Source organism: Octopus sinensis, linkage group LG8 (genome assembly GCF_006345805.1).
Source record: "Octopus sinensis linkage group LG8, ASM634580v1, whole genome shotgun sequence".
NCBI classification, from domain to species: domain Eukaryota; kingdom Metazoa; phylum Mollusca; class Cephalopoda; order Octopoda; family Octopodidae; genus Octopus; species Octopus sinensis.
The window spans coordinates 51,724,486-51,750,392 of NC_043004.1; the positions used below are offsets into that span (position 1 = coordinate 51,724,486).

The 25,907-nt window shown below is 39.6% G+C and overlaps 1 protein-coding gene across 3 annotated transcripts in view; it reads left to right on the plus strand.

The window, feature by feature from the left end:
- The window catches only part of LOC115214945 (glycine dehydrogenase (decarboxylating), mitochondrial), a 161,231-nt gene extending 135,568 nt beyond the window's left edge, over positions 1–25,663 (plus strand). For all 3 annotated transcript variants that reach the window (XM_036505402.1, XM_029784031.2, XM_036505403.1), the window contains exons 14-22: positions 3,482–3,608; positions 4,428–4,570; positions 6,633–6,708; positions 8,751–8,876; positions 10,224–10,303; positions 18,936–19,005; positions 19,958–20,070; positions 21,634–21,893; positions 25,476–25,663. In XM_036505402.1, the coding sequence (XP_036361295.1) occupies positions 3,482–3,608; positions 4,428–4,570; positions 6,633–6,708; positions 8,751–8,876; positions 10,224–10,303; positions 18,936–19,005; positions 19,958–20,070; positions 21,634–21,893; positions 25,476–25,648 (1,168 nt within the window). In that variant the 3' untranslated portion in view covers positions 25,649–25,663. The remainder of the gene's footprint in view (positions 1–3,481; positions 3,609–4,427; positions 4,571–6,632; positions 6,709–8,750; positions 8,877–10,223; positions 10,304–18,935; positions 19,006–19,957; positions 20,071–21,633; positions 21,894–25,475) is intronic.
- The last annotated feature ends 244 nt before the right edge of the window (positions 25,664–25,907 follow it).

Genomic DNA, 25,907 nt, shown 5'->3' on the forward strand with positions numbered 1-25,907 from the left:
TAACATCATGACTAGAAAATGAACTTCTAAACCACACAACCATGCCTTTGCATGTATGTGTGTATAGATAATATATATTTCTTTACTACTCACAAGGGGCTAAACACAGTGGGGACAAACAAGGACAGACAAACGGATTAAGTCAATTACATCGACCCCAGTGCGTAACTGGTACTTAATTTATCGACCCCGAAAGGATGAAAGGCAAAGTCGACCTCGACGGAATTTGAACTCAGAATGTAACGGCAGACAAAATACGGCTACACATTTCGCCCGGCGTGCTAATGTTTCTGCCAGCTCGCCGCGTATAGATAATACACGCATGTGAGGTGCATTCCAGAAGTTTTGAGGTTTTTCAGGAGAGACATTTATTAATTTCAAAGAAGTATAAAACACTAAATTCTTTCAAAGTAGGATCCTTCAATGTACTTGTTGTAGTGACCCAGCCACTTTGTGTAGGCCCCATGGAAGTCCTTCAAAGAGAGGGTGTCCAGGACCTATGTTACAGCCTCCTTCATCTTCTTTAATATTTTCAAAACAACTGGCCCCTGAGGTTCTTCTTCATTTTGGGGAACAACCAAAAATCACAGAGAGCAAGGTCTTGACTGTAGGGAGGATAAGGGACAGCTTTGATGCCATCTCTGTCTGGTAGTTGGTTACCAGGATGGAATTGGGACAAGTAATATTCAGTAGGCTATGACTAGCAGTATTTAGTAGGGTGTGTTCAAAGTGCTATTGCAGCTGTCTCCTTCAATCTGGAATAGAAAAACAAAGTTGGTAGGTCATCTTAGTAAGGATGTATAAAATTGCAATGATCTACAACAGCTATAACTCTGCCTCTGCTAAAAAAGAGTCTTAAAACTTCTGGAATGTACTTTGTGTGTGTCTGTGCGTGCATAAGCTCGGCTTATATTATTATATGTTCAGGCAAAGTTGTATGATTAAGAAGTTTGTTTTCCAAACTGAAAGAAGCCCATTGTAATAGTATGTGTGCGTGTGTGTGTGTGTGTGTGTGTGTGTGTGTGTGAATTCATCCTCTTATTGTCATGTGTTCATCATCCTTATCGTTTAGTATCTGTTTTCTATCCTGATCTGGGTTGGACAGTTTGAATAATAGGGGAATACTCTCTTTTACTCTTTTACTTGTTTCAGTCATTTGACTGCGGCCATGCTGGAGCACCGCCTTTAGTCGAGCAAATCGACCCCGGGACTTATTCTTTGTAAGCCCAGTACTTATTCTATCGGTCTCTTTTGCCAAACCGCTGAAAATTATTGATAGAACTGGGCTCCAGTCTATGTTGGCTTGATTTCTATTGTTGGATGCTCTTCCTAATACAAACCACTCCATAGAGTGAAGTGAGTGTCTTTGACATTCCAACAGCATGAGTGCCTTTTATGTATCACTGTTGGCTGTAAACTGGCTGTCAGTGTCGTTTGCTTCCGGTTCTTTGCGTACCCATGCCCTGACTGTATGTTGTTTTGACAAACTGTGGTTATTATCTTGTTTGGCAAAAGGCAGGAGCTGGCATCAGGAAGGGCATATGGCAGTGGAAAACACTGCCCTAACTTACTCTCATTTGAACTGTGGAAATATGGAAAGTAGACTTAAATGGTGCTGATATGTATAAGACCTATAAATTATAAAAGTCCCTAATCTGCAATAGAGGGTTTGCAACAGGAGTAGGAATCCAGTTGTAAAATTCCCCACATTAAAATCATGTTGCCATGGAAAAAGCAGATGTTAAGCAAACAAGCAAATGAAATAAACAACATGTCTATATTAAAGGACATGGTATTGGGAAGAACATCCAGCCATAGAAGCTATGCCAAAGCAGACATTGGAGCAAGATGCAGTCGTTGGACCCATCACATCCTATCAAATTGTCCAACTCATGCCAGTGTAGAACATGGAAATCTTTATATATAAAAGAGAGGTTGTGTGCTGTCTGTCTCCTATGATTTAGATTCCTAACTACTCCCACATTTTGCGGTGCAGTTTAACCAAAACCGGGTATCTTATAGTCGTGATTCATATCGAGCCCTTCTGGGTATTAGCGCTTGTCTACGATGAGTCTATGATTTAAAAAAAAATTTACCATCAATTTTTCCCATTTTTAATGCATTTTGGGCATATATAAGGGAAGTAACTCTCTAAAAATTTATTATTAAATCTCAGAACGTAAAAAGCTACAGTAACACCCCCTCCCCTTTTGTGGTTAGCCATATTGAGATGGCTATTATACTTTACATCTCTAAAAATGCTTATATAGTTATTTCCCTTACAAACCCGAGCAGCGCCGGGCGATACTGCTAGTTATAATATATATGAAGATATTGATGGTGACTATTTGGGTTTAATCTGTTTTTTTAAATAATAATTTCCATATTTCTTTGTTAGTCTTTTATGTTTATATTTTCTATTTCTAATAAGAAAATATGAAAATTATTGATAGAAAATATGACTTCAACATTAATCATGTCTGGAAAGCTCTTCCTTGTCTGCCTACATACACGCACATTCTCTCTTGTTCATATATGCATTTGTTCATTTCAATCTAAAGACTCTCTCTTTAGCTACTAAGGGTTTCACAGCTATGTGGATTGATTCAGTTGTTAAGTAGAAGAGACTTCTTCCTCATTCTCTCTTGAACAAAATATATTTAAGTGAGAAGCTCAGAGTAACAACAGTGAATTATCATTTTTCATGACTGAATAAATAAACTCTACCACATGTATTAACATTCTGTGTCATCTTTACATAAAGCCATATGTTGGGATGCCGGGCTGTGTTTGAGTTTGATGTCTTGCAAACAACTTGCACATGCAAGTGCTACCAGTTAAAAGCTCCATATACCGGAAGCTAGCAAGTGTATGGGGTCATCAGGAGAGAATGCGCGCCATTTTGGGGCCTACCTCTCGACGGCATCAATGCACACCGGGCCCCCCTCACTGATATGAGGCCCCGCTTGCTAGATCAGCTGGTTATGAAGAACTCAATATACTTCTAGCCATCGCTCATCGTCTCTTTTTAACCAAATCCAGTGGCTAGCCTTCTCCACTCTAGATTGGATATCAGTCATGGTGGTATTGATTTTACGATGAGTTAGGCCTAGCAATAACAACAGTCGTCTCACGCTGTGTCCTACAAACCCTCTACATCCGACTTCGATCGGAAAATGTTCCGCTTTCCAGCCTGCGTCTTCACATTCCTCGAGGAGATTTTCATAACGGTTCAATTTTCGAGCCCGAGCAGCGTCCATATTATCTTCATGAGGAACCGTTAGCTCGACTATATTTACAACTTTCTTTCTTTCACGCCACATCAAAATATCTGGTTTTTTCGAAACTGGGATGGGAAAGAAAACCTGGCACCCAGGTAAATCTGCAGTTACCTCTCAATAGCCGTTCCACTTTTCATTTTTCTCAGGAAGTTTCTTGTTTGAGTTTGTATTTATGCCTCTTTCCCTCTTTCTTATGCAAGATATCAATCTGAGACCAACATTGTACGTTACATGAAAGTGCTGGAAAACAAAGACCTCTCACTGGTTCACTCAATGATACCTCTAGGTTCCTGTACCATGAAACTGAATGCTTCTTCAGAGCTGATTGTAAGTTTTTTTTCTCTCTTTCTTTGCCCCTATCTCTCCCTCCCTTCTCTCTCTTACTTGATGCTTTTCACTCACTCTCACTGTGCAAAGACACGATATAGCTGTTCCAGTTTGGCACAAGTACAACTGCATCGCTTAATAAAGATGCTCTGTATATTTATGTTGAACATAACACAGAAAGACCTTTGCTGTGGTGACTGTTTTGGAAGATAAATTCTCCTTACAGTCATTGTAAGTGAAAAACACAAAACACACCAGGATGAGCTATGAATGACATCATTGGAATGTAGAACATGTGTCTCTACTTCTTCTGCTACATGGATTCAGTGTCTGTTGCTGATGAAGCTCAATGATACAGAAATTTGTCTTACAATCCCTCGTCATCATAGTCCACCTCAGTGTGTTTCTTACACACATTATTCTATGAGGAGAATTTCTCTCTCAAGACAGTATCTGCTTTGAAGGTCTTTCTACATTTGAGTGTACACAATCTTGCTTACTGGCACTCTGATGGTTACAAAGATAAGGATTCCAGTTGATATGATTAGTGAAACAGCCTGCTAATGAAATTAATGCGCAAATGGCTGAGCACTTCACAGACATGCATACCCCTAACATAGTTCATGGGGTGATTCAGCATGACATAGAAGAAGAAATGTGTGGCCAAATAGATAAGGTTATGCAACCATCAAATATTGTCACTTTACAACATTATAGACCTGTTCAACGCTTACCAGCATTCCAGAAGATAACCAAAGTGATCTATGACCTTACTAATTAATAAGGATGTTAATTATTTGCTGTATATTCTCCTTACAGCCATGTTCCTGGAATGAATTCGCATCTATGCATCCATTTGCACCCAAGGAACAAGCTGAAGGTTACATAGAGATGTTCAAAAGCCTCGAGAAAGATCTCTGTGAGATTACAGGCTTTGACAAAATCTCTTTCCAACCGAATAGGTAAGTTTTACAGCCACTTTTATGTTGTTCTCTGCTATTGTCTTGATCCAGGATATCTCTGACCCAACAGCAATACTCTGTTTAACCCTTTAGCATTCACATTATTCTGTCAAAAGTAATGCTTAGGGGCAGACCCAGGAAGAAATGGTATAAAGTGATGAGAAAGGATCTACAAGCTTTGGGACTCACAGAGGGGATGACAGGGGACTGAGATTCCTGATGGTTTGCCATGTTTGAAAAGACACACCAAGCTAAGTAAAAGTATGGTTGCCCTTGTGTCCAGGCCCGTCCCTTGCAACCCTGTCCAGCTGAGCATCCCTGATCTTGTGGGCTCATAATTGCTGGTGCCATGTAAAAAGCACCCATACTGGTGCTGGGTAAAAACATGCAGTGCACTCTGTAAAGTGGTTGGCATTAGGAAGAGCATCCAGCCATAGAAACCATGTCAAAACAGACATGGAGTCTGAACAGCCCTTCAGCTGGTCAGCTTCTGTCAAACCAGCCAACCCATGCCAACATGGAAAACAAACGTTAAATGATGATGATGATTGTTTTGAATTAATAATGCATTATCTTGTAGCTTTGAGATTTCGAAGATGAGATTGTTTATTTTTAGAATGACATTGTTGGGTTGGTGTGAGAGGCCACATCTGGCCAGTTTGAACAAAACAGGTAGAATATTTTGGCCGATATGGCCAGTTAAAATGCTAAATAGTTAAAAATATTCCAGTTGCTACAATCTCAATTTCTATTTAGACATAGCATATCAAGGACTCTATCATCTGATGTATCCTTCTATGTTAAACTCTGGGTCAGTTCTGGCCCAAAAGACCTTCAAACCTTTAGCATTTAAACCAGTTGTATCTGGCCCAAATATTCTGTTTGTTTTATGTCCAAACCAGCTAGACTCAGCTTCTCAAAACTACCCTACAATGTCATACTAAAAAGAAACAATCTTATTGTTGAAATCTCAAAGCTGTAAGACAATGCATAATTAATTCAAAACAGTGGATAAATAAGCATTACATTTGACAGAGTAATCTAAATACTGAAGAGTTAAGGGTTAATACTATAAAATATTAAATAAAATCTTTTAGAAGTTTTTATTGCAATAAAATCTCTCTGTGTATAATAATTATGTTCCCTTCTTACGTCATACTGCTCTAACTAACCATTGGCTAGCCTCGTCATCCTAATTATCATAATGATAATTCTTTCTAATTTTGGCACAAAGCCAGCAGTTTTGAAGGTAGTAGGGAAAAGTCAATTACATGAACCCCAATATTTGATTCGTACTTTATTTTATTGACCCCAAAAGGATGAAAGACAAAGTTGGCCTCAACAGTGTTTGAGCTCAGAGCCAGCAGAAATGCCACTAAGCACTTTGCCTGTGGTTCTGCCGACCCACTGCCTTAATAATAATAATAATAATTGTAATAATAATAGGCACAAGGCCTGAAATTTTCAGGAGAGGGATAGTCAATTATATCGACCCCAGTACTCAACTGGTACTTAATTTATCAACCCCAAAAGGACGAAAGGCAAAGTTGATCTTGGCAGAATTTGAACTCAGAATGTAAAAATGTACAAAATATTGCTAAGCAATTTCACCTGGCATGCTAATGATTCTGCCAGCTCTCACTGCCTTAGCAACAACAACACCCACTTCTCCATGCTTTCATGGTCCAGACAGAATCCATTGAGGTTGACTTTTTACAGCTGGATGCCCTTCCTGTCACCTGCCCTCACCTATTTCCAAGCAAGGTCATAACTGTCTATGACTAGACATGTCACTATGGAAAAACTGGAAAGAAAAGCCATTTACAGCTGCCATATGATATCAAGACAAGGATGACACACACACACGCACATACAATGGGCTTCTTTCAATTTCTGTCTACCAAATACATTTACGAGGCTTTGGTCAACCTGGAGTTACAGTAGAAGACAATTAACCCAATGTGCCATTCAGTGAGACCGAACTCAAAACCATATAATTTTGAAGTGAACTTCTTAGTGATACAGCCATCAACTTACATATTTTAAACTTATTATGTTTCAGTGGTGCTCAGGGTGAATATGCAGGACTGTGCACCATCATGGCCTACCTCAGTGACCATGGTGAAACAGAGAGAAATGTGAGTATCTTACAATTTGTCCATTCTGCTTAGAGTGAATGGTGCAGCTGGTTTAGGTATGGACCACATCCGACACATGAAGCTCAGCTTTTAATGGCTCAGTCCACCTAGCTGTAAATAGGTAATATGTGGAACTACAGTCTACGAAGTTGTACAGTGATATGATGTGGAGTTACAGTCCATCTAGCTGTTGATAGCTACCATATGGAATCATAGTCCTCCTAGCTGTAAATACATACTGTGTGAGAGTACCATCTGATACAATGTGGATATACAGTCTACCTAGATGTAAATAGATACCATTTTAGGGTACAGGCCACCTAGATCATTGGTTCTCAACTGGGGTTTATATGGTCCTTAGTATATGTAAGATTTTGTAGTTAAAATTTATGTATTATTATGGCCAGGTTCCAACCCGGGCCACAATAACTAAGTCTACCCACCATACTTCTCAATCCATCATCATTGCTTTGAAGTCCTGGATATATTTCAGGCCAGTGTCTGTTAATTAAGTTGTTGATGTAAGTGTAACAATGTTTTTCTCTTTGTACATCACCATGAAGTGGGTTCCACAAGACTACTTTGGATGCTTCCAGTTCTGGGTGGTGCACACAGTGACCAGATAGTTTCAGCTGTCTTTGCCTGATCTTCTCACTAACTTTCAGCTGGTCTCCATAAAGCCATTCATTTGTCATATGTTGCTGCTATTTCACATTTAGGTGGCAAATAGGGGAAAGGCCTTTGGATATGAAGGTTAGCTGTGAATATAAAAATAAACAGTCCTAGACCAAACATAATTAGACAAATAAACCTCAATTATAAAAAAAAACCAGCCTTGAATTGCAGGGGGTTGATTTGCAGTGGATACAAACTTCAACAAATTGATTCACTGGATTCACACAATTTCTGCCTCACTGAAGGAGATCCTGTCTCTATTAATGAGGAAATGCAATCTACAAGGATGAGTGAGTGATTCCTGTCAATATTAAGCCAAAAGGCCAAAATGTTAAAATTTATCTGTATATATAAAAGGCAGGATGTGTCCGTGTGCGTACGTGAATGTAATTTATGCACGTCCACAAATTAGCACCCATGTTGCTCCAATTTTAGGAGGACATTCATCATGACCCTAGCTGTATTTTCGTCAACTTATTTTTACCAGAGGCACCAGTGAATAGCAGTAAAAATTAATTTTCAACCAAAACTTTTAACAATTTCCAAGTCGGACAAAGCACCATTGTTTGCAAACAGGAGTTAAGTCCCCTTCTAGTAATGAGTAAGTTTTTTTGTTAAGACTTTTGTTGTTTGTTTTTCCATCGAGGAAAAAAGTGTTTTGATATACAGGCAACACACACACACACGAACATCTGTGCGTACAAAAAACATGTATGCAATAGGTTTACGTACGTACATGTGTGTTTGTGTGTGTGTGTGTGTTGCCCATATATATATATATATATATATATATATATATATATAATATAAACCAATATCAATGGATTTCATCCAAATTTAACATCGATGTTACTTAGTTTGGTTTGAAATAAATAACTTGATTAGCTTAATAATCCTAACTTAATCCCAGGCAAAGCTGGGTTATACTGCTAGTGTGCAGTAAACTGGTTATGTTTCTACAATGCACAAAATATTTAATCACTTTTTTTTTATACAATTTGTAATAACATTTAGTTATATATGTGCAATAGGATTTTTTTTTAAGCATTGAATGGTTATGAAGGTCCTTCCAAGTAAAATAGGAATCAAAGGGGATCCATAGGCAAAATATAGTTGAGAACCACTGACCTAGGTGGATGAACAGTGCACCTGACTGTAATAGGTACCATGTGGATGTAAAATCCACTTAGCTGAAATAAGTACCACTTGAGGTACTGTTTATATGTATCATGTGAATATACAGACTACCTGGCTGTAAATATGTGCCATGCAATTTAGCTAGCTGTAAGTTGGTACCATGTGAAATTGAAATTGTTTGTTGTTGTTAAGTGGTATAAAATATTATTATTGTATTCCTCTTCTTCAAGGTATGTCTAATCCCTATCTCAGCCCATGGAACCAATCCTGCCAGTGCACAGATGGCAGGCATGAAAATTCAAGTCATCCGAGTTGCAGCAGATGGAGCAATTGACAAGGAACACCTCATAGAAATGGTAAACCAGATCCCAGTATTTAGTATCAAGGGTTAGGGTGCAGAACTATTGAAAAGAGGTTCACAAAATCAAACATTTTAGTCACCTTGCACTCTTAATTGTTTTTCCTTCTTTATGACTGCTTTCACTATAACCACTACTACTACTACTACTACTACTTTTTGCACTGGTAAGGCAACAAAAAAAAATTTAACATATTCCAGTTGGCTAGATTTAAAAAATAATACATCCCAATTGTCACAGTTTAGCAACGAACAAAACTTAACATGTTCCAGTTGGCTAGATTTAGAATAAAAGTACATCCCAAGTGTCACAGTTTAGTTGTTAGTGGTATGAAAGGAGCTCATTTGCCTATAAAACTCCTGTTTGACTACTCCTTATTTTGCTGTTAGTGAAGTAATGAGTGGTTGAAGTTGGTTTTACATATGGATGATGCTCCTTAACCTTTTGGCATTCAGATTGCATGAAGGTACATGGCTTAGTGGTTAGGGTATTCAGCTCACGATCAAAGGTTCATGAGTTTAGTTCCTGGTGACGCATTGAGTCCTTGAGCAAGACATTTCATGTTGCTCCAGTCCACTCAGCTGGGAAAAAATGAGTTATACCTGTATTTGAAAGGGCCAGCCTTGTCACACTCTATGTCATGCTGAATCTCCCTGAGAACTGTTAAGTGTACACGTGTCTGTGGAGTGCTCAGCCACTTGCACGTTAATTTCATAAGCAGGATGTTCCATCAGTTATTCAGATTACTCTGTCAAATGTAATGCTTATTTATTCACATCGATTTGAATTTGTCATGCATTACCTTGTAGCCTTGAAATTTCAGTGACATGGGTGTTAATTCTTAGAATAATATTGTAGGGTAAGTACGGGAGGTCGGACCTGGTCAGTTTGAGCATAAAACAGCTAGAATAATTTGACCAGATGTGGTTGGTTTAAGTGCTAAAGGGGTTAAGTAATTTGTTACTGGTAGGAAAGGACATCATCTGTTTGTAAAACCAGATTTTGCCACAACCTACTTCATAGTTTAGTGGTTTGTGGAGAAAGAGATATCATTATCATTGTCATCATTATTTAGTGTCCGTATTCCATGCTGGTATGGGTCGGACGTTTTGACCAAATCCAACAGGTCCAAGGACTGCATTAAATTGAGAGTCACTGGTTTAGCATATAAATTAGTATGAATTATTGATTGGAAATTTTAATTCAGATCATTTTAAAATCCTTTTGCTACCAACCCCTACTTCTATGATGCAAACTTCCTGGTATCTCATTCTGTGTTATATAACTGTTGTTAAGACTTAATTGTAAAGTGTTGGGGTAAAATATATTTTTATTTGTTCATAGGTGGAGAAATATAAGGATACCCTTGCTTGTTTAATGGTGACTTACCCTTCTACTCATGGGGTGTTTGATGAGGACATCAGGTATGTTGAGTTTGTTTTGTATTGTTTTTGTTTTCAGACCTAACCCAGCAAACTCCTGCTAATTCTAAGTTCATATTCAGCTGTACGCATTCCAGTATGTGGTTGTTTAACCTTAGGCTGCTCACATACCACAGACCTAAGATCACATGTTACACTTTTGATCGTCCAATATTTTTATTTGAATATGTAAGTTGACTTTACCTGAAGATACCCCAGACTTGGATAGAGAATGAAAGCGAATTCAAGCAGGCTGGTAGGCAAAGATAAGTTGTATTATTTTCTTGGGAAATAAAAGAATAAAGATGTGGGAGAGGAGCCCTTCAAATGTAGGGATGTGCATTTTTGAAAGAAGAAAAAGGTGTACTTTTATGTTACATTGGTTGATGAAATGAATGATGTTGAAGAGGTGGCAAACAAAGTCTCAAAATGTGTTTTGGACAAATATTGTGTGTGTGTTCTAAATTCACAATGACAGACGATGCTAAAATATGTGGATATAAAGCATGAGAACATTGTGACTATTCTGTCTGCTTCCATACAGCAATTGGAGAACAAGGCATCATTTGCAAACACTTCTGTTTCCTTTTGATCGATCAGTCTACAAAACTACATAAAAGGACCTGTTGGGGACCGATAAACCTTATTTAATAATAATAATAATAATGAAATTATTGTATACAGTGCTCAGGTGCACTACAACTTGTCAAAAGTGCGTATAAAGCATATGCAGTAATGTACAAATATCTGGGAAGTGAACAGTGTATGAGTCAGATACATGCTTGCGCGTGTATGGAGGGGAGAAAATCAGGTGTAGTGTTGGCGAATCTCAGGAAGCATGGAAGTTTTGAAGGGTGCAGTGCTCCGACAAATAACAACTGATGCCGGCAGTTTGTTCCATACTTCAGCAACTCTTAGCATGAAAAATTGTTTCCAAAAGTCATGGGAGCTGTGCTGTTTTCTGACTTTGTAAACATGTCCATGGGTGTTAGACAGGTGGAGTTTGAAAAGGTGCTCAGAGTTATTGTTTGTAAGATGGTTAATAATTTTATGGGTGTCTGCCAAGTCAGCTGCCAGACGTTGGAGTTTCAATGTATCCATGCCCAGGGAAGTAAGGCATTCAGAATATGGCAAATGCCTGATGGAGAGTATTCTCTTGGTTGCACATTGCTGAACGGTTTCCTGACGATTAATATCCTGGGCAAGATAGGGTTCTAGACTGGTGATGCAAATTCCAGGTGAGGTCTTACCACAGCTATATAAAGCCACAGATAGATAGATGGAGAGCGGCTCACAAAGGACTTGGTGAGTGATGCCAAGACACCCTCAGCCTTCTTTTTGGCAATTTTAGCAATGTGTTTTGTCCAACGCAAATCGCTGTCAACAATAACACCCAGGTCACGTTCACAAGAAGAATTTTTGAGATTAGTGTTGTGGAGGGAGTAAGTAGATGCTGGGTTTTTCCTCCCAAAATGTATGGTGGTACATTTGTCCACAGCCAGCTTGAGTTGCCAGTCCATGATCCACTGCTGCATTGTGTCCAGGTCTGATTGCAATAAAGATCTATTGTGTACAGGATCTGTCCTCTTTATTTCGAGGTACAGCTTGATGTCATCTGCATATTTCAGCACTGTGGCATTCTTTAAGTTGGCATCTATGCCATTAACATATGCAACAAATAAAAGGGGGGCAAGAACAGATCCCTGTGGTACACCAGATGTCATCTCATAGGGGGAAGAGTTTATTTTCCTTGTTTTCCTTTTTGTGTTCCAGCCCAAAGTCTGTGGCAATGCTGCGGCATTGCCATTTGAAGACAAACCAAAGTGATAGTTGTGCTTAACTTGGATTACCTGATAAAACATCATTTCAATTGAAAATTAAAATGTGTTCCCACAAGACCCACCACATGCTTCTACTTACTCTACTGTAGGGCACTTTGGAGCCTTTAGACCAGGAATCTCTCTCAGCCTCTGCTCAGCGTGTTCATTGAGTCTGTTGCATAAGTGTCTACAAAATAGATGATATTGCAGATAATTTCATAATCTTCATTATTTTTATACCTGCTTTCCATTCTGCTATAAATTTAACTATATTTAATGACACTATTCAGAAGCCCAAAGTTGTAGGTGTGTAGAAAAGGGAGCATGTAATGACAATAACTCTTCCTTTGCAATCTCATTTGATCACCAGGACCCTCATCACCATCATTGTTCGACCGTGGTCGAGACAATGGAATTTACCATGCTACGCCAGACTTCACGGTCCATCATGGCATTACGGAGGTCCTGTTGCTGGATGCCTGTATCCCTGGAGATTACATCAGGGTAGGAGAGTCTGCGCTCTCTGGTATTGCGAGTAGAGGACCCTGGGTAGTTAGGAAACTCTTGGTAAACTGATCAGCAGTTGGTCATCAGAGAAGAAGCCCCTTGATTCAATGCAAGTGTTTTAGTCTTATCTTCTCACACTCTAAGGAGGCTGTGCTGCATCCCAGTCAGGATTCCTGGATATCAATCTGTTTGCCATATTTTGTGCTATTGTTTACATTGCAACCTGCAGCTTTGCAGGTGGTCAAGGTACCCCAGAGCTATGATACCTTAAATGTTGTAATCATTTTAGTCAGTGACACCAGTTGTACATGGAGTGAATTATACCTTCTGAAATTCACTTTCATTCTTCCTTGACCAGTTCCAGTTGGAACCCTTCTCAGCTGTTTCTGCCGTTGCCTTTAAGGGATTTATATGTGAACTAGCTATTTTGACCCGTGCTTCGTCGGGTTTTGGTGGTGGTGTTCTAGCCCCTGCAGCAACACGAAAAGCCACTATTATTCAAACAGCTCAACCTGTCTATCCCATAAAACTCAATTTTTCCTATATTCCTTACCATGGCAACCAAACGGTAGCCCCAAGCGACTTGCAACCCTCCTCACACCATTGCCCCCCCCCCGTGTAAATTTTGGTGCCAACCCGACCCCATCTACTGCCCCTTAAACCATTCCCATCCAAAAATGAGACAAATAACCAAGAAATCAAACAACTTTTTCACATTTCAGCTTTATAGATATTAATGATTTGCCATTTCTCTCAGTTTTAAAGCTAAACTTGCCATATTTTTATGCTAAAGGGGTTGAGTAATTTGTTACTGGTTGGAAAGGACATCATCTGTTTGTAAAACCAGATTTTTCCACAACCTACTTCACAGTTTAGTGGTTTGTGGAGAAAGAGATATCATTATCATTATCATTTAGCATATTTCTTGTAGATGTGAACTATCTCTATTTTTTTCTGTGGCACTAAGTTGAATCAGACTCACTTATTTTGATGAAAGTCAGTGGATTACAATATCTGGTCTCGCACCACTTGAGCATAAGCTTTTTTGTGTGAAACATGTTACAGCTGACCTCATCTTACTTTGCCCTGTAATACAGAGATGTGTCATCGACTCTTGATTATATTGTCCTTAAATAATTCTCTTACATTAATAATACTTTTTTGTATATTTATTTGCTCATTCTTTCAACACTACTTTGACAAATACAACAATGTTTACTTAACTGATTAAAACATAATGGTGGCACGTAAAAAGCACCATCCGAATCGTGGCCGAAGCCAGTGCCGCCTCGACTGGCTTCTGTGCAGGTGGCACGTAAAATGCACCAATCCGACCGTGGCCAATGCCAGCCTCGCCTGGCACCAGTGCAGGTGGCACGTAAAAAGCACCCACTACACTCACGGAGTGGTTGGCGTTAGGAAGGGCATCCAGCTGTAGAAACATTGCCAGATAAGACTGGAGCCTGGTGCAGCCTTCTGGCTTCCCAGATCCCCGGTCGAACCATCCAACCCATGCCAGCATGGAGAACGGACGTTAAACGATATGATGATGATGATGAAGTGTCTTAAAAAAAATTGTTATTAATTCATATTTTTGTTGTTGGAAGGTGTTATTTTCCTTATTGGTTTTGTGGTAGTAAATTTGTTTTTTTAATATTCCGTGTAACAAAGGTGGCGAGCTGGTAGAACCACAGAACACAAGACAAAATGCTTAGCGGTATTTCGTCCATCTTTGCGTTCCGAGCTCAAATTCCGCCGCTGTCGACTTTGCCTTTCATCCTTTCGAAGTCGATGAAACAATTACCAGTCGAACACTGGGGTCAATGTAATTGACTTAGGCTCTCTCGTCGAACCTGTTGGTCTTGTGCCAAAATTTGAAACCAATATTCCCATGTATTAAATCCGTTAAAGCAAAAATACCAAGATTTATCTCCCTTAGATTAAGTAATTGCTAGAGTAATTTCCCTTCTCTGTGTGTAAGGGAAGTTATTCTAGTAACAACTAAACAGTATATGTATGTATTGCGCTCTGACAGCATTACGAGTATTTTCACTCTTATTTCTAGCGATGTAAGGACCCTCATCGCTTAGTGACGATTAAATTTTTTCTTTGTGGTATTACATAGCGCCTAGCTGTTTGTATTAATTTCTAGTAACTACTACTGTACCTAAGAGACGTTTTGGGGATATCGTCAAAATCAGTCTTAGAACTCTAGTGTGGATGTTGCAGACGGGAAGCAGAGGAAGGAAAATTAACCGGTTTGGTAAGAAGTTCTCTACGATTGCTGTAAAGCGTTTGAAGCACGGAGAAGTGAATGCTCCATCTTGAAACTAGCACTTCGTGAACAGGACTTGATTTCAATTCTTAAAAATGTCTGTGGCGCCTACAGTAGGCTCTGTTAGACCAAAGACAGACTTGATCATCATACGAGATGTCACGACAGCATTTACTCACTAAAGAGATGGCGCTCTTTTTTATGTATATATATATATATAAAAGTGGCAATCATCATATATCTTTTATCTCATATCTTTTACTTGTTTCAGTCATTAGACTGCAGCCATACTGACTTCTTTCAGTTTCTGTCTGTCTATCAAATCCACTCATAGGGCTTTGGTCGGCCTGAGGCTATAGCAGTATTTCGCCCATCTTTACATTCTGAGTTCAGATTCCACTGAGGTTCACTTTATCTTTCATCCTTTTGGGGTTGATGTAATCAACTTGCCTCCTCTCCCGAAATTGCTGGCCTTGTGCCAAAATTTGAAATCGATATTAGATACCAAGCCAATAATTTTGAAATGGAGGTGTAATTCTGACTATCAACTACAATACTTTATTTCGTCAGTCATAGAGGGATGGTCACTAAGTTGACTGTGGCTGGATTCAAATTCAGTGTCTAAAGAGCCAGAATATATAAATGAAAGTTATTCTTATTCTAATAATTCTGCCAACTCACCACTATAATAATAATAATAATAATAATAATACTTTCTACTATAGGCACAAAGCCAGAAATTTGGGGGACAGGTATAGTTGATTACATCAACCCCAGTGTTCCACTGGTACTTAATTTATCGACCTTGAAAGGATGAAAGCAAAGTCAATCTTCACACAATTTGAACTGATGAAATGCCACTAAGCATTTTGCCTGGCGTGCTAACGATTCTCCTTAATAATAATAATAATAATAATTAATTCTTTTATTGGCCACAAGGGCTGACAAAAATCAATTATAACATAAAGGGACAAAACACAGGACGAAAGGTTACAAAGGGTTTTGTCCGTTTGTAAAAATCCGAGTAAAAAAGCAGTTTAACAACGAAAAACTCCCAATAAGGGGAGGCGTTACAAAAGGTTCCTGGTGGAAAAATCCATAAAAGCCAACGGGAGCCTGGTCAAAAGGGGGTAGAGAGCCCCTTTCTCCTTTTATATTACCTTTTTAATTACAGGTGTATCCTCATAATGGCTCCTTTCATACTGGCCATTCTTGCAACATTTATCCACCTTTCAGTAAACTTGCTATCGGACATCACTTCCTCTCTACTCTCACCTTCCTTTTCAAGTGAAACTTGAAAAAGTTGATGAGGCCTGGGCCAAAGAGGAAAGTGTCTGACCTTAGCCCTTTCAAACGGGTCCACCATACCACCTCTTTCGCTACAGCCACTAGGCAAAGGAAAACTGCCTTGCCCTCCCGGTTAAAGGAGGTCGGCGGGGCAATCCTCACTATGGATTCAGCTGATAGCCGGATCCGTCCTATACGCGACAGTAGCTGTTCAACATAAACCCATAGTTCAGCAATACTCGGACACTGGGCGAGTGCATGCAGAACGGTTTCGTCGTCCTGACAGCACCTCGGGCAGGTCCGGCTGACGGCACTTCCATGCCGGTAACACTGCCAGGCAAGGGACCTCTGGAAATTATCCATTGGCCCCGGCCCGAAAGTCCTCCTGAACAGACTGCTAAGCTCATTATCGTCAACACCTAGAGTTTCCCCGAGAACATCGTCGCACTTTTCTTCCACTAACCCTCTATAGAATGCTAGAGTGGAACTACTACCGATCGCATTGCCCGCTTGGCGGAGGGCAGAGAGAGGTTGACGGTACTCGAGGTGCCAAGCGCCCTTTCTCGGTCTGCGTTTGATCCAGGTCTGCAGCTCTGTCAAAGAGACGAGCTGCGAAAAGTCGCGTCTGACAAAAGACGACCACACCTGTTCACCATCTAGGAAACGCTTGAGATGCTGTAGCCTGAGCGCATGTCTGCGCATCAGTAACCACGGCATGGCAAGGCCTCCGTTAATAATAATCATGATAATAATAATAATAATAATGTCTGAAATTTGGGGGAGGAGGATAGTTGATTACATCGACCCCAGTGCTTGAATGGTACTTATTTTATCACCCACCAAAGGTTGAAAGACAAGGTTGACCTCAATGGAATTTCAACTCGGAATGCAAAGACAGATGAAATGCCACTAAGCATTTTGCCTGGCATGCTAACAGCTCTCCATGCTCATCACCTTAATAATAATGATGATGATGATGATAATCCTTTCTATTATCGGTGCAAGTCCTGAAATTTGTGGGGAGTGTGTAAGTTGATCACATCAGCCCCCAGTATTTGACTGGTACTTAATTTATTGACCCCCACCCCCACCCCACCAAAAGGACGAAAGGCAAAGTTGACCTTGGCAGAATTTGAACTCAGAATGTAGCGACAGACAAAATATCGCTAAGCATTTCACCTGCCAGCTTGCCATCTTAATAATAATAATAATAAAAAAAAAATAATAACTTACCTCAGGTATTCAGTGACACTCTGTCTTTGAGCACTGGACAAGAGGGATGTGGCCTTGGAACTTCAAGTATTCTGAAGTTGAGGCAAACTACTACTCTTGTTTGTTCAGTCATGCATGTGTGTATAAGTACATATATACATGCATACACACACACACACACACATAGTTCAAATAGAGGTTATAATATCCTCATAAAGGGATGGTCTCATCCAAGGAAATACTGGTTGGATACCTAATATTTTTCGGTGGGTGGGTTAATATCCTTCAAATAATGGGTTTATTTATAAACCATGGTTTATAGTCATGTAAATGAAGAATAAGAAAATGGAGATATTGAAGTTAATAAGAGTTTATTATCAACAAAAATCGATCATTATCTCTTACAGCTGTTTCAATTAAGCACAGTGAAATTAAAAGATATTAAAATCATATATCTTTCTCTTTCTTTCTCTTTTGCTTGTTTCAGTCATTTGACTGCGGCCATGCTGGAGCACCGCCTTTAGTCGAGCAAATCGACCCCGGGACGTATTCTTTGTAAGCCCAGTACTTATTCTATCGGTCTCTTTTGCCGAACCGCTAAGTGACGGGGACATAAACACACCAGCATCGGTTGTCAAGCAATGCTAGGGGGACAAACACAGACACAAACACACACACATATATATATATATATATATATATATACATATATACGACAGGCTTCTTTCAGTTTCCATCTACCAAATCCACTCACAAAGCATTAGTCGGCCCGGGGCTATAGCAGAAGACACTTGCCCAAGATGCCACGCAGTGGGACTGAACCCAGAACCATGTGATTTGTAAGCAAGCTACGTACCACACAGCCACTCCTGCGCCTTAGAAAATATACCCTTAGAAAATATCGTGTGTTGTTTGAATCATCACAGCAGACTCCCATGATGATTCAGACAGCTAATGCATAATATTTTCTAAGTATATTTTTTCCCTCTCTGAAAAGATTAAACTCAGAAATATGATTTTAATATCTTTTAATTTCACTGTGCTTAATTGAAACAGCTGTAAGAGATAATGATCAATTTTTGTTGATAATAAACTCTTATTAACTTCAATATTTCCATTTTCTTATTCTTCATATATATATATATATGGTGTGTGTGTGTGTATATATGTATGTATGTATATTTTTGTAAGTGTCTCATTTATAAATACATATTAACCTATCACACATGGCTAATATGAGCATAATGAGGCACCCATATCTGCATGGCTGAAACAGCTGTAAGATGTAGTTTATATTTATATTTGTATTTATTTATATTCACTTATACATACTGTACTTATTGTATCATATTACTCTTTCATGTACATTGTTTTGTTCTATATTATTATGTTTGACCTTAATGTTCATATGTAGTGGTTTAATAAATTATGTGATTGGGTATTATCTGGTAGTTGATCATTGATTAAGATGTGTTTCTCCATTTTCTTATTTGTATATATATATATATATAATTAACCTTTTACTCTTTTTCAGGGAAATTTGTGATTTGATTCATTCTCATGGTGGTTTAGTTTATTTGGATGGTGCCAACATGAATGCTCAGGTAAGGCAGGCTTAAAATTTTAAGGGATGGTGTAAGATGCTCACATCAGCTCCAACGTTCAACTGGTACTCATTTTATCAACCCCAAAGGGATGAAAGGCAAATTTGAACCCAGAGCATAAAGACCTGAAAGAAATGCTGCCAAGCATACTGTCTGACTCCCTAACGATTCTGCCAGCTTGCCATCTTAAATATTGCAGTAATAATAGTAATAATAATAAACACAATGATAATGCTTTCAAATTTTGGCACAAGACCAGCAATTTTGGGGACAGAGGCCTAAGCCAAATACATCGACCCCAGTGTTCAACTGGTACTTATTTTATTGACCCCGAAAAGGAGAAAAGGCAAAGCCGACCTTGGTGCCATTTGAACTCAGAATGTAAAGACAGACGAAATGCCACCAAGCATTTTGCCTGGCCTGCTAATGATTCTCTCAGCTCACCAGCTGAATAATGATAATCCTTTCTACAAGAGGCACAAGGTCTGAAATTTTTGGGGAGGGAACTTGTCGATTACATCGACCTCAATGTGTAACCGGTACTTAGTTTATTGACCCCTGAAAAGATAAATGGCAGAATTTTGAACTCAGAATGTAAGGACAGACGAAAGGCTGCTAAACATTTTCCCCAATACCATAATGAATCTGCTAGCTCACCACCTTAATAATAATTATAATAATAATAATAATGGTTTCAAATTTAACCACAAGGGCAGCTTTTTGAGGGAGGGGATGAGTCAGTTACATCGACCCCAATATGCAACTGGTACTTAATTTATCAATCCCCAGAAAGGATGAAAGGCAAAGTCAATCTCAGCAGAATTTGAACTCAGAATGTAGCGATGGGTGAAATACCGCTTAGCATTTCTGCTAGCTTGCTGCCTCATCTTTAGGTTTAGCATGCTTTTTTGCTTTTTTTGTCTTGTTCTGACTTTCAATCTCAATATTTCAGGTTGGTCTGTGTCGTCCTGGAGACTATGGTGCTGATGTATGCCATCTAAATCTTCACAAGACATTCTGCATCCCCCATGGTGGTGGTGGTCCAGGAATGGGTCCAATCGGAGTGTAAGTAACCTCATCTCTTTGCATCTGTCTCTCCATCTGGACTTCACTGCTCAGTTTCAATTCCTGGCATCAACTGTTTTACACAGACCCAGTCTCTGCACATCATGTCTGTCTCTGTTAACATTTCATACTGTCACATTGGTATTTAACTAAACATGTTGCTCTTGTTTAACCCCAGGTCAGCACTGATCCAGTAGACCTATTATCAAATGTGTCCCAACTGTAACCATCCACCTTTTTTTATTCTCCATATGTAGTGTATTTTGAACTACACAATTCTTTATTTCTGAAGGTGGTATGGTGTAATTTGAGGATAATTTGGCTATTATTTTTAACAAACTGAGTGTTTGTATAGAGGATCCTTTGTAAGGATGTTTACAACAGTCTAATGTGTTTAAAAGAACACATCCAAATTATGTTGGATGTGCTAATTAATATTCATTACAAAAGATGTTTCTGTTACTAATAGCTAATATATATATGTATATATATCTTTATCTTTTACTTGTTTCAGTCATTAGACTGGCCATGCTGGGGCACTGCCTTGAGAAATTTTAGTCAAACCCAGTACTTATTATTTTTTGGTAAAGCCTGCTACTTATCATATCAGTCACTTTTGCTGAACCACTAAGTTATGGAGATGTAAACACACCAATGCTGGTGGTGGTGGTGGTGGTGGTGGAGTCAAGCACAAACACACATACATATATGTGATGAGCTTCTTTCAGTTTCTGTCTACTAAATCCACTCACAAGGCTTTGGTTGGCCTGAGGCTATAGTAGAAGACAGTTTCCCAAGTTGCTGCACAGTGAGACTGAACTCAGAACCTTGTACTTGGGAAGCAAGCTTCTTACCACACAGACATGTCTGCACCCATATATATATATGTGTACTCTTTTACTTGTTTCAGTCATTTGACTGCAGCCATGCTGGAGCACCACCTTTAGTCGAGCAACTCAACCCCGGGACTTATTCTTTTTGTAAGCCCAGTACTTATTCTATCGGTCTCATTTGCCAAACCGCTAGGTGACGGGGACGTAAACACACCAGCATCGGTTGTCAAGCAATGCTAGGGGAACAAACACACACACACAAACACACATACATACATATATATATACATATATGCGACAGGCTTCTTTCAGGCATTGGCCGGCCCGGGGCTATAGCAGAAGACACTTGCCCAAGATGCCACGCAGTGGGACTGAACCCAGAACCATGTGGTTGGTTAGCAAGCTACTTACCACACAGCCACTCCTGCGCATATATATATATATATATATATATATATATATATAATATATATGTATATTTCAATATCCATCAACCAAATCCATTCACAATGATTTGATCAGCCCTAGGTGTCACACAGTGGAATAGGACCGTAAACCATATGATTGAGTAATAAACACGGTCACCACACAGCCATATCTGCGCCACTTTAATGTGGCCTTCCATTTAAGATGGTGGGATATGATTTGGTTGCTGTTTCTAGCTGGCAAAGTGGCCACTGTGAATCCGATCATGCACCCTAATAAACTTTCTTATTCATTTCTTTTCCAGGAAGGAGAAGTTAGCGCCCTATTTGCCAGGCCATCCTGTTGTGGATCCCTTTGATTCTGGTGAATCCAGCAGCAAATCTCTAGGGGTGATCTCTGCAGGTCCCTATGGTTCCAGTCTGATTCTGCCGATATCCTGGACCTACATCAAAATGATGGGTCCTCAGGGTTTGAAGAAAGCCTCACAGCTAGCAATTCTCTGTGCCAACTACATGAGTTACAGACTGAGGGGACATTACAAAACACTCTATACCAACAAAAATAGTAAGTCATTTTGTATTTTTCTGTGTTGTGTATTGTTTTTGTTGCTGTTTAACCCTGAGTTACTCCAGATTGTGTAAACCAGTGATTAACAGTGTGGGGCCTGGGGAAAATTATGGTATGGTGTAGCATCCAAAATTTTTTCTTTTTTTTTTTTAAGTGGGACATGGAATTGTGAAAATCATTGTTTTACAGCAAACATACTACACCTATACTCAGCCTGGCCAAATCGATCCCTCCAGCCAAGCATACCGTGTGAAGACGGTTTGCTACAGTATAGCGTTATTCTAATGCCCTAGTGTGGATATTTCTTTAACCCTTTAGCATTTAAACCAGCCATATCTGGCCAAAATTTTCCAATCGTTTTATGTTGAAACTCACCAGATCCTTACACCTATCCTACAACGTTATCGTACATTAGATAATCTCATCAGCGAAATCTCGAGCATATGAGATAATGCATTATTAATAAGCACCATCCAATCGTAGCCGTTGCCAGCCTCGCCTGGCCCCCGTGCAGGTGGCACGTAAAAAGCACCATCCGTCCGTGGCTGTTTGCCAGCTCCGTCTGGCACCTGTGCGGGTGGCACGTAAAAAGCACCCACTACACTCACGGAGTGGTTGGCGTTAGGAAGGGCATCCAGCCGTAGAAACACTGCCAGATCAGACTGGGACTGATGCAGCCTTCTGGCTTCATGGACCCCAGTTGAACCGTCCAACCCATGCTAGCATGGAAAGCGGACACTAAACGATGATGATGATGATGTGAATCAATAAGCATTGTATTTGATGGAATAACCTGAACACTAAATGGTTAAGGGATGTATGTAATTATGAGAAGCAGGTAAATTCTTTTGTATTAAATAATTAGGTGCAGGAGTGGCTGTGTGGTAAGTAGCTTGCTTACCAACCACATGGTTCTGGGTTCAGTCCCACTGTGCAGCAACTTGGGAAACTGTCTTCTACTATAGCCTCAGGCCAACCAAAGCCTTGTGAGTGGATTTGGTAGATGGAAACTGAAAGAAGCCCGTCATATATATGTATATATATATATGTTTGTGTGTCTGTGTTTGTCCCCCCGTAACTTAGCGGTTCGGCAAAAGAGACTGATAGAATAAGTACTGGGCTTACAAAGAATAAGTCCTGGGGTCGATTTGCTCGACTAAAGGCAGTGCTTCCGCATGGCCGCAGTCAAATGATTGGAGTAATTGTGATAAAATATTCAAAATAAAATATTTTCCAACCACCAGAGGGGCATAGATTTTTCTGGAAAGTTATAGAGGAGGCTGGGGAAAAATAGGTTGGGGAATTCTGGTGTAACTTTTAATCAAGGATATTCCAACAGTGACCATATGTTTTTGGTCTTTTATTCAAATCTAGTTTATCTTTGCTTCCTTTTTTAAAGATAGATTTGGCTGCTATTTCCTGCCCGTAAAATGACCATGTAGACACTCTCATTGATTCAAATATGAATGTTGTTGTTTAACCTCAAGCTAGCCTCCATTGAGCAGACCCATAACCTCATAGGTGTCCCAACTTTGACTGACCCCACTATTCAGTGTGTCCATCTTTTGATTATGATAGTAGCATATGATTTGAAGAAATTTGATTACTATCTCTGACAAGATGACAACCACATTAAGTTCCTTCATAACATTTGTAGGGTCCGTTTCCACAGTTTGTCGAAAATCATTATTATTATTTGTGCGAAACGGTGCTGTTGCTGTAGTAGTTGGTGTTGGTGACAGTGTTGGTGCTTCCTTCTGCGTGGTCCTTCTAGGTGTTGGTGTTGGTCTGGTGATGGCTGGAGGTGGTGTTGCCCTTTGTGGTGGTGGTGTGGCAACCTTTGGTGTTTCAGGTTGTTGTTGTTGTTGTTGTTGCTGCTGCTGCTGTCTCTTTCCTTCTGCCTCCATTCTTTTCTTGTAAATGGGGCAGTCTTTTTTGAGATGGCTCTCACTGCTGCAGAGGTAGCACTTTGGCCTTCACCCCTCTACAGCAACGTGTAATCTGGTGCCTTCTGGCAAATTTACAGAATCTGGAATCGTATTTATATTTTCTTGCTGAATCTGTGCCAGGAGCTGCACTCCCATTCCTGACCAGTTCTTCTCCCTTAATCGCCGTACATCCAGAATAGTGGCAGTGTTCTCTATGTCATAGAGGACAGCTGCCACCAGCCAAGATATATCCAGCTCGGGCGGCACCTGGTCAATTTTAGTTTTCATTACTCACTGACCAAGGTTAGTCGGCACGAGTAACAAATTATCTGTTTGTAATGTTTGGATGGCATGCTTTTTTGCTTCCTCCTCTGTTGGGAAGTGAACTTCTACGGTTCCAAATCGCTTTCCCTTAGTTACATAGCTCTTTTGGCCCCATATGGGCTTTAGAGCTATTTCCAGCTGTTATGGTGCAGCATTGTGTAATTTCTTGTATTTTCTTTCGAAAATTTTATAAATGATTGTTTTCTTGTTAGTTTCATTTATTAGTGCTTGTGGAGTATTGAGGAAAATGCTATTGCCTTCTTTCCTCAATAACACCTTTGCACTTTTTATGTCTTCTATTGTAACTTTTATTCCCTCCGATACCTGCTTGGCAGTGGAGGCGAAATCGTTACGATGTTGTTCTGTGTTGTCGTTGGTGGTGGTGTCTTTGTTGGTTTTGTTCATAGGTTGCCCTTCCTCCCTCTCCGGTACCGGAGCATTGGTGGAGGGAAGAGGAGGGAAATCCCCAATGACGTCAAAAGTGACGTCCTGTTTTGCATTCTCATTCTGAACACTCCACGTGCTGGCAGGTTCATTTGAAGATACTTTGTTGCCTTTTAAGACGCGAAATGGGTGGTTTGGAACCGTTTTTGAATTGTGTGTTTGCGGAGGGTGTGGTGTTGGGAGAAGGGAACAGCCGACTGCTCGCTTCATAGCCATGTTTGTTGAAATGTATGTGTGTAATTTTTCAAAATGTTCAAATTTCAAAACGCAATTTTACCCCTAATGGGGTAAAATTTTGCCGAGCCGACTAGCTCAGCTAGAAGTTAGTTGGCTTGGCCACACAAATATCGAAAAATATATGTAGTTTCAGAGAAATTTCCAATAAAATTGACACAAAACCGCTTTAGACACGTCCGTCCTTTTGAGAAGAAATAATAATAATAATAATAACCTGAAGTGAAGACCAAGTGTAGTGCATGTGTTTAATTGGCAAAAATATTACCATTGCCAAATATAACAATATTAAATTAAATCTTTATGCCAAAACTCCATGTTAATCTAATTCCCAATCATCAGCTTAATAACAGCATAGTTAATTCATTTATTTTCAAAATCAATTAATATAAAGGTAGAATTTTTCAACAGAGGTATGGTAACGAGAGGGTTAATGGTGTACTTAGAAATGTTAAGCAAGCATCATCATCATCATCATTCAACTATAAATACTGTTGTTCCCACAAGTGCCAAGTCACAACCTCCCTGCCAAAACAACATAATTAATGGAACAATAAAAAAAAAAATACAAAACTGGGACAAAAAAATATCAGTGTAATCCCATAAAATCTTCTACACTTTTTAAAAGGGTTTTTCTCTTGTTCCTTAGATCTGGTGGCCCATGAGTTTATCGTAGATTGTAGGCCTTTCAAGAAACTTGCCAACATTGAAGCTGTTGATATTGCCAAAAGACTGCAAGATTATGGTAAGTTTGTTTTTCATTTCTCATTAATTCCTGTTATCCTTGATAATGTCGAGGCAAAATGCTGGCGCAGCTATTAGCACATAACCATGAGGCACAAGCACAGATGTGAGGCATAGCCATGGCTGTGTGATTAACAAGTTTGCTTCCCAGTCATATGGTTGGGTTTCAGGTTCAGTCTCCCTGTGTGGCACTTTAGGCAAGAGCCCTAGGCCCGTCATACATGTGAGTAGATTTGGTGGACAAAAACAGGAAGAAGTCCATTATATATATATATATTATATATACTTCTTGTGGAGGCACATGGCCTAGTGGTTAGAGCAGCTGACTTGCGGTCAA